General features: G+C 38.4%; 1 protein-coding gene across 1 annotated transcript; it reads right to left on the minus strand.

Moving 5' to 3' along the window:
- Positions 1-376: 376 nt before the first annotated feature.
- LOC139733925 (F-box only protein 8-like) lies at positions 377-9,138 on the minus strand. Its single transcript, XM_071644739.1, has 7 exons — positions 8,996-9,138; positions 6,806-6,948; positions 5,690-6,012; positions 4,735-4,861; positions 3,744-3,862; positions 3,132-3,316; positions 377-579 (listed from the first exon to the last, which is right to left on the minus strand). The coding sequence occupies exons 3-7, from the start codon at positions 5,932-5,934 to the stop codon at positions 377-379; spliced, it is 879 nt and encodes a 292-aa protein (XP_071500840.1). The 5' UTR covers positions 5,935-6,012; positions 6,806-6,948; positions 8,996-9,138.
- Positions 9,139-10,120: the final 982 nt, after the last annotated feature.

A 10,120-nucleotide genomic window follows, 5' to 3' on the forward strand; every position in this document is an offset into this window, starting at 1 on the left:
TATCTCTGTAGTTGAAACTTCTTTCCTTCACAGTAATCATACTGCTGTGAAAACTTTGCCAGAATCAACATTGTATGAAAACAGCTGAGGGTCTTCCTCGAATGGTGGATAAAACCTGATGCCATCAATATACAGTCAGCTGCATTTTGGTTCATCACATTAAGATGTCTTGCAAGTCTCTTTTAAGTAGAATAATACCACTGCCTCTAGAGATGAAAGGCTGAGGATATGAATATTTCCTATCTCATGCAGTGATGAAGAAGAAATATACCAAGACAGGGCTCTGCACATATATGTAGAATCAGTCCAAACATATTTCATGCCACATAAAAATTGCAAGAAGAGAAGATGAGAAGGAGTGATGTCCCTGCCGGACCTACTCATCCCACCTCTCAGGAGCAATATGGCCGACAAGGTAGATGTTATCATAGAGATGGCCCGCCAGTTCATCTCCTGCCTCATTCGTGGCTTGCCTGACATTGCGTATAAATTCCCGTTTGGACATCTTGTTCTTGACATGGGGGCTAGTCAGGTCCACAGAGAGGATGATCAGGGAGTAGCACAGGATGCAGATGCCGTCTGGAAATTGGCCACAAGAGGGAGACATTTAGATTGACAACTACAGTAGCACAGACTTCTACCTGTCTGAGTACACTGTTGCTAAACAAAGGAAGCTTGCAGCATATCCTTGCATACTGTATGTTGTTGGAAAGAAGTGAAATATATACTGTACACCAGCTCAAACTGAATCAATCAAATTAAATCATGTCATGACAATTCAAATGCAAGCACCCTCACATAGAATCCACTGAGCTTCTACAAACAGCTGTCTGGTTACGTGACTGATGATGTCACTGAAGGACTCCTCTTATATTTACCTCAGAGCATGGCACATTAATGATTTCCAATCTTAGGAAAGAAACATCCAAAATAATCCTACTACAGGGGGGTGTTTCATAAAGCTGTTCGTAAAGTTACGAACGACTTACGAGGGACTGGTGATCAGTTCTTATGCTGAATTATGGAAATTCTGGTAAGTATAGCACATCAGAACTGAACACCAGTCGCTCGTAAGTTGTTCGTAACTTTACGAACAGCTTGATGAAACAGGGCCCAGATGTCTTGAAGACACATTAAAAACATATATGCAGTAGATAAGCCATTTGCAGAAAGTCACAGAATATAAGTGTTGTTGTGTTTTTGTTTTCAATACAAAAACAAGATGGGCAATCAACAGGCAAGGTCACAGCTACCTAATGAAGACAATTTTCGGTGCCTTTGCTCTGCTTGATCATTTACTGGGGTGATAGCTATCATTGTATCATAAACCTATTGACTAAAATTGTTTTAATTCAATTGATTCAGAGATTTTTCTGGTCATCATTTCATCATCAAGTTTGTTTGTTTGTTTTTTGCTATTGAGCATTCTTTTTTCAATACTTTCTTTAAATATTTTTTCATGGCACTATTCCTGGATGCAATTTTCCAGCAAGAGTCTATTAAAGAGAATGTCATAAGAAGAAGAAAAAAAAATCATAAAACTAACACAACAATGTGTTTTTCACTATGCTACTGCAAAGATAGAAGACAACTCTAAATTAAGGATTCTACAATTTTCACTGACCCTGGAAATATTGTTACTGCATGAACAAACTTAAGTTTTTATTCACATACAGTTTGTAAAGAAAAACAAAACTAGAAATGTCGCTTTGGCGACTGGTATGCCTCCCCATAATGCATGATTTTCCCAGTAGGTCTAGATAGTACATGTGGACAATGTGTGATTACATTTTCACAAAATTGGCAAAATATTGAAATGACAAGTTTGTCACAAATGTGTTGAATGTTCACGTTCCTTGACCTAGGTTTAATTGGATGAATAGGAGAGCATGTATTTGGGGATTTAAGGACTTTAACTTGACTTTGACCCATTCATACATTTATGCATTGAGTAATTTTCAAGGTACCGGTATGGCGGAGAAAAAGTGCAATTTCTGAATTGAATAGTAAATTGTTACCATTTTCATTTTGACCCTAAAATTCATAAGATAATCACTTTCAGGTAGAACATGCATAATATGTACTAAGTTCCAAGATAACTTGAGCCACTTCCAAGATATGGAGGAAAAAGTTAGTTCAGCACTTTCACTTGATCTTTGACCTTTTGACCTTTGAAGCAAAAAAAGAAGAAAAAAAAAAATTTCCAGAGAATTTCTATGAGAATACACATAGATGCATACAACAAGTGTAAAAAAAAAATAATAACCCTGCTGGCATTGCATAAATATGAGGGAAATAGTAAAATTTTGAAGTGTTGCACTTGACCTTTGACCCCTGAACTTTGACCCCATGAACCCTACATTCTCTAGATAATCACTTCCAGTCAGTACATGTATATACTATGTTCCATGAAGATACCTTGAACAATTTTCCAAGGTACGGAAAAAAAAAACAAGTTTTAATATTCTTACTTGACCTTTTGACCTTTGACCTCATGACCCAAACTTTTACCAGAGAATCTTAATTGGGTAATACATGTATACACTAAGTTTCAAGAAAATATCTTCAGGCATTCAATAGATATGGTGGAAATAGTGAAATTTTATGTATTTGACCCTGACCTTTTGACCTTTGACCTCATGACCCAAACTTTCACCAGAGAATCCTAATTGGGTAATACATGTATACACTAAGTTTCAAGAAAATATCTTCAGGCATTTAATAGATATGGTGGAAATAGTGAAATCTTATGTATTTGACCTTGACCTTTTGACCTTTTGACCTTGAGCATGTGCACCCAAAAGTTGATAGGCACAACTTCACCCCCTAATACACATACATGCCAAGTTTCATTAGGATATCTCAACAGGTTTTGATAGTTACCTTGTCCACAAAATTCATTACGGATGGACGGAAGGACGGACGGACGGACGGACAACCCGAAAACATAATGCCTCCGGCACCACTTCGTGGCGGAGGCATAAAAACAACAACAACATTATAAAGCACATCAGTCTTTTACAATTCTTGGGCATACCACTCCATAGACAAGACAGACAACCGCAAAACGAAACACTTTTGCCACCCTTTGGTATAGAGGCATAGACATTACCATAGTTTTAACATCTTACCTTTTGTCAGCCCACAATCTGGATTGCAATCAATGAATCTCTCTGCAAACTTTTGGATGAGGCCATGCAGATCACGACTGTGAACCCGTGGTGAGTCCACGTTGGAGAAAAACGTTCGGAGGGCATTGGGAAGGAACTTGTTGGAATAGTTGTCCAGGTTGATGATTACTTCCAAAATATCTTGTCTAGGAAAGTCAAAAGAGCAAAAGGCAAAGTTACCCAAAAGCCAAATGGCTACAAAAATTTGCAGAAACAATTAATAATTCAACATGATCTGATTTACATTTAAGGAACTACATTACAGAACTATCCTGCTGTGAAGACATTTCATACAAGGAATATTTGAACTCTGCATATTATCAAAATAAATGGTAAATGTACATGTATAATGAAAATTTGACAGAGCACACAAATATAGCCATCAAAATAGAAAAAGGAATATAGTAATTGTTTCTGTTGTCATCTGAATAACTACTTGTATGAAAAGTTAAAAGCAGATACAAAATTGATTAGTAATTATGCACTGTATAAATCACAATCATTATCTTTATCAAAAATACCCAAAAGCAACAAAGTCTTGAGGCAGTATGTCAGAGAAGAATGTAAAGACACCTTCTAGACAGGAGGTCCCTGACTTGACGTCGATGCAGTCTATTGGTAGTGTGAATGAATTGTGCGATGTCCATGACACTGCCATCAATCAAGCCATGTTTGGTTAAGTATTCCAGGCCCTGGAGAAAAAGTTATTAAGACTTTACTAAAGGAATGAAATAAATCATAGTCATATGGCAACATTACCCACTCCACTCAATGTATTAATTCATGTTTTGAACACTTCTAAACAACTACAAATAGTCATGCATTTGTTTGTCTAAGTCAGTGCTTACATCTCCAGTTTTTGGCCGCACATGACAAGTGGCAGTCATTTACAATAGATGCTCAGAGCACTGTACCAATTTTTTCTTCCTTACATTAAAATTTCACTCATGCTTCCTCAATCAAACAAAAACATTTGATTCTTGATTAAATTTAGAGTTACCATAAATTAGCATTGAGAATAAACATTAATTAGAAACAAAAAGCCACTTCCTTTACAAGTTGACCCTAATAAATGGAGTAAAGTCTATCAGAACAGTACAAATTTCCTTAAAAGCCACCCAAAATAAAACAAAAATGTGAGGCATAAATTACTGTTAACACATTTCTGTGACACATTGACACTGGTCACAAACACATACTGGTGGTATATTCAGACAAAGTGACGGCAATTGCTGATTTGTCACAACTATTACCCCCCCCCCCCTTTTTTTTTTAAAATCTATAGGCCTATTGCTATATCACTATGACGACAGAAAATTTGATGTGATGGGCACAACTCCTTCCACTTGAAGTCACATAAAATTCATTGTCGGTAAATCAATGTCAACTTAAACGTGGAGGGTACTTTCAATATCAATTTTAAGACATAGTGTATGGTACAGTAACATATCAAGTTCTTTTCATTTGCAAATTTGTAGCAATATATCCCATTATGAAACACACACAAAAAAAAAAATCATTATATATGCAGGGATAAGCATGGCAGATATGAAGTCAGTCTTACCAAATCTGGGTCAGCATTAAAAGTGACAGACGCTTCATCAAGATGCATGTACAGAGCCTTCCATGAAAAGTTAGGCAGGTTGCATCTATCATATGCACTGATACAGCCCCACGTGGCTCGACATAACCTGTAAAGAAAATGGGAATTGAATGTGCACAAACATAATGACATAAGAATTGAGTTAAAGTCGTATTTATGTGTAAAGCTGTTGAATGGACAAGAAAGTAAATTCAAACAGTGATGGCATTGGCGGAAAATGTTGCGGGATTTGTTCCTCCAACAGTATTACTGGTTTACAACCAACTCAAGACTATCATTCCTGGCGATATCCCTTCAAGATACTGGTACTTAGGCCTATCATTTCCCTTAACATACAATGCATCGATCAAATACGACTCAGCAGAAGAAAACCTGGGGCCTGTTTCATAAAACTTATCATCAGTGACAAGTTGTCATAGATGTGACAAGCAACTGAAATATTTGCATCTGATTGGCTGAGAGCAAATTTGTCATAGAAATGTGGCAGCTGTCACTGATGACAAGTTTTATGAAACGGGCCCCTGGTCTGGGAAATTTTGTGGAACTTAGAATCATTTTCAAGTCAATCCTGATCTGACTGAACACTAAATATTTAAGTTTACTTTTTTGATAACACATCATTGACAATAAATCTAAGGGTATAATTCATGAACAATTAAGTTGACTCTACCCACTATCAGCAAGAATGTATGTGGCCTGAGACAAGTCTCTATTTATTCACTCTATCAAAACAAAAGAAGCTGTAGACCAACAAGAATCTTTTACTTTAACACCTTTTCGTCTCACCTCCCTACTTATTTTGGCACCATTTGTGTTTGTGTGGCCAAACTGATAGGATTGTCCGAAGTTGTATGTGAAGGCACCACTACATGAATAAGGCATTAAGGCATTATGTGTTCAAGGTTTCTCTACTCACCCTTGCCAGAGCATCTCATCACTGGCAAGTTCCCGCCAGAAGTCATTGACAGTCATGGCGAGGCAGAGGTCTGTAGCATTGAGGTTAGAGAGGACCATGAGTGCTATCTCTGGGGGCAAGCTCACTATGTCTGGGAACTTTTGATGAGGGTCCAGAAAGCTGGGAAACCGTTTAAGACGCCCTCTACTGCTGCCATGCCACGGTACGCTGGAGTCACGGCGAATCTTTCTCACTGCTTGGCCCATTGTGGCAGCAGGGATCCACTCCACAGATGGCCAGCAATAAGGGTGTCAATCTGAATGAAATCTCTCAGCTGCACAGACCTGTCAATGAAAACATTAATAATTATTCACTCATGTTAATTACACATACAGTGGTCTGGTGCATCACATCTTAGTTTAGTAATTCAGCACATTCCCTTCTTGCATTCAGTGTAAAAGGTATTTCAGTTTATACTCCATTAACTCCCTTTTTTTTTTCCGAAATGAAATGAACCATCATGGGTTGGCAACATTACTATAGTTTATCAAGATTATACAAATTACATGTAGTTTCTTCTTGAAAGCAAGAGATTATTAAGCAGAAGGGTAAAGATACGAGGTATGAGATTTCTTCAGTTTGTCTGCCCTCTGTACAAATTAAATTTGTAAGATCGCAACTGCTGATCTACATTTTTAACAAACATGTCAGAAAACAGGAACCAGCAGGTATCGAACCTGTCATCTACTGCTTTCTGGGCAGTGACACTACCACCAGGTTATCCCTGGCTGCCGGCAGTGACACAATGAACTTGGAACAAATACAGTACTCTATGTTTCAGCTTCAAAATGAAGAAAATGCACAGATGTGACCACAACTGTAAAGAAATGTGATGCAGCCATGTCATTTGGCAGGCATTATACATTGTTTATTTTCTTCTTGCAAACTGCCAAAAATTCGTCTGTAGAAACATCACAAGTGGGTCACTTGGGTTGAGTATATAAATAATCTTGTTTATATATGTAAAAAGTTACTAACTTTTTACATAAATTGTATTTTAATCCTTGAGTTAACCCTATAACATAATTGATCTAGCACACCCCAGTAGGTCCAGCACTAAAAAAAACAAGCACACACCTGGATGGGAAAAACCTTTGAAGTCCCTGTGTTGTCAGGTGTGTGTCGAGATGTCTCCAGCCTTACGTATGTTTCAAAAGTCTCATTGACCCTGATAGCTTCCAACATCACCACCTAGCAGCCCTAGAAACAGTCACCTGTACCTGTAACATGGAATATGGGAAAGTAAATGAAAACCGAATCTGATAATTAGCATTAGAAAAGGATAGGATGGCTCTGCATTACAGCCTTGATTCCACTGAGATCTGCTGAAGCAAAGTGAAGTTGTGCATTTTCAAAAGATTATTGAATTATATTATTATGTGTGAGTGCAGTCTGTAAATGGCGTATGATCATACTTTGTGCTTGTCTAACGCTAAGTGTCCATGTACTCAGTGCAAGTAAAAATTTTCTAAAAATATGTGCTCTTAAAAACAGAGTGACAGGCTTCATACCAAGTGCTGCAAATAAAAACTGCTACTAGTAGAATCTACTCATTTATGCCAAAAGGACCATCACACTCCACAGAGTGGAACACATCGTCATTGCCATCAGCAGTCATGAACATTAAAAACAAAGATACTTTCTAAACAGCAGTTCTCCACATCAGCATCCAAGAGCAAAGGTCAAAGCCATGAAATTATTTGTTCTCTCTGTGCTGTTAGGCCGTAACAATGTAACAACATATCGCTATTATTAAACTGTATTATCGGTGCACCCCCCTGTCCAGTTGGTCCAGGCATTGCCATTGGGGTGGATGTGTTGGACAGCATCCAAGAAGAAGGCAGTGGCCTTGTACCATCTATCTAGGAAAAATGACTTCTGGTAGTGGTAGGAGTTCTACTAAACACTTACAGTGGCATGTTCCAGTCTGGGACAATGAACTTTTCTGCATTTAGATCTAACGTTAGGCTAACTGCGACCAGCCCGAACGCTGTGTTAACGGAGGGTTAACGTTAGGCTAGGCCTACATTTGTAAATACCACAGTCACCCCATATTCAATGCTAGCCCGACCAGACGCCGTGCAATGTATACAGCGACTGGCCTGTGTATAACCTTTCTACTTCAATGCATGCTGGTAGAGTGGTAGATCTAACTTAGATTCTATTTCTAGACTCTATGTCAGATGTCATGTGATAGTTCGAAGCGTGTCATTGTGTGAGAATTTAGAGGCTAACGTTAGATTTCTAGAGTCTACAGCATTTTTTAAAAACTAAATTAAATTTAGGTGCCTACAGCACTTTAAGTTAAGTCCAGTAGGCCTACTACACTAGACCGTTTCTACTGATAGAACAACTAGACCACCTAGCCTACTGGGTGTCATCATATCATAATTCATAGTTTCTACCGTACACCATCATTTATACAGGGCTCCACACTAACTTTTTTGTTTGGTGGCCTGATGGGGCCACCAAAATCCTCAATTTCAAAGTTTTGGTGGCCCGAGAGAAAAATTTTGGTGGCCCGAAAAAAACAATAAAAAACATTAAAAGTACTGTTTTTTTTAATGAGTCAAATATTTAAGTTTTATCATTGTGAGAATTGGAAGTTGGACATATCTACTCATAAAATCTAACCATTTCGTTACTCATAAAATCTCAACAAAATCGCAACACTCACTCTCGAGTCTCAGGCACTCATTCAGTCCTTTTCATCCATCCTTTCAACAAATTTAACTGCTAACGTTAGGCCTAATTTCCGGCACCAAAAGTTACAATTCATTGACATAGAGTCTACTTTTCAAAAAATTTTGGTGGCCCGAGGTCGGCCACCAAATTTGCCCTTTATAAAATTTAGTGGCCCGGCTTTCGTTTTTGGTGGCCCCGGGCCACCGAGCCACCATTATGGCGTTAGCAGTTATTGTCCAGCCCTGATTTATAGTTTAACGGTTAGTAGTCTAACAAACATTGTTAACATTAATTCAGGACAGGTATCGTCGTTACATAATAAACACTAATACCAACTGGGTTAGAATCCGCTCCACAATCATGACAATGAGATCATCTTATTTCTACTTTATCTAACGTTAAATAATAAACGTTAACGTCTATCAAGTTAAATTAGAACCTAACGACGTACGGTAACCATTGCAATTGGTAACGTTAAATCCTAACTTAATTGCACAACATTCGTCATTTGAAACGTCCACTCAAACATTCTCCTCGAGCTCACATAGGATCTCCCATTCTTAGTAGATATTCACAAATTACCTGCAGCAGTTGCAGCGGCGTGGACCAGCCAACTTGTTAGCGTAATTTATGGAGCATTTATTTCCTCTGCACCCGTGACCGTGTCCCTGGCTCTTTTGAGATTCAGATCTTCACAGCCCTCGACTTCGTCGTCGCACAACAACCAATCCTTGATTCCTACTGACTGTGTCACAGTGTGTGTTACTGTTAGCACTCGGCTTTGCTAGGTAGTTGAGTACAATTTGTAGGTGTAGCTAGCAGCTAGCTAGCAGCTAGAGCTCAACAGCTCCGTGGTCGTGTTATCCAAGGGTAACCCGTGTCTACGCCGCACAGAAAGGTTCAAGTAAACAAAACGAACGACGAGAACTGTATCATCGATTATGACGATCCACGGATTGACGTGGAAGTACACACTACTGTACTCATAGCCACTGTACGTTGAGGATGTACGATGTAAATACAGTGTATTGACAAGCTGCCTCGTACGCTCTCTCTTCCTTCCTGACCGTATCCTTGTTTAGGATGTTGCTTCCTATAAAATCGCGTAGTTGGTTGGTTGTAATGGCAATCATGTCCAGCAGTAAACCAATCAGAGAAAGGTTTTCAAGAGTACTATTACACCCGGAAATAGTCAGTATGCACCGATCGATTCGAAGCGCGCGCCTTTCGAAAGCCTGGACCTCGTCTCAACATACAAGTAGTTGGAATAAAAGTAATTTTCGAATATCACAATGAATTTCATCTTGAGATAAAATTGATTGCAGACATCCTTCATGATATACAGTAGATCCAACTCAATTTGCGACCAGCCAGTGTTAATTCTAGAACATGCACAAAATCAAGCCTATAAATTCCATTGATCTTGTAATTTCTAGTAATTTAGTGGTAACGAGTCAAATTTCCTCTAATGATAACCCTTACTCGTAACTTTGTCCGAAAACTAATGCAAATTTCATGGCAACCTAAAATCTGCGATCTATTTTTCATTTCAACTTTTGACAAATTTGCGATCAATTCAGTCCTAAAATTTGCAATTGAAATCAATCTCAAAGTTGCGATTGTACGTTGGCACTTACGATTGATTGCAACTAGTTCATGAGACGGGGCCCTGGAGGAGATATTGTACGTAATAATAATAATGATAAT

This window comes from Diadema antillarum, unplaced genomic scaffold (genome assembly GCF_040938485.1).
Source record: "Diadema antillarum isolate AM-2024a unplaced genomic scaffold, OU_Dant_1.0 seq00000506_RagTag, whole genome shotgun sequence".
Classification (NCBI taxonomy): domain Eukaryota; kingdom Metazoa; phylum Echinodermata; class Echinoidea; order Diadematoida; family Diadematidae; genus Diadema; species Diadema antillarum.

Coding starts and splice junctions, on each gene's coding strand:
- LOC139733925 (XM_071644739.1), bottom strand. CDS start 5,934: ATGGGCCAAGCAGTGAGAAAGATTCGCCGTGACTCCAGCGTACCGTGG. Junction 3,317..3,743: donor AGGGACCTCCTGTCTAGAAG/GTGTCTTTACAT, acceptor TGACTTTCCTAG/ACAAGATATTTTGGAAGTAA. Junction 580..3,131: donor AGATTGTGGGCTGACAAAAG/GTAAGATGTTAA, acceptor GCCAATTTCCAG/ACGGCATCTGCATCCTGTGC.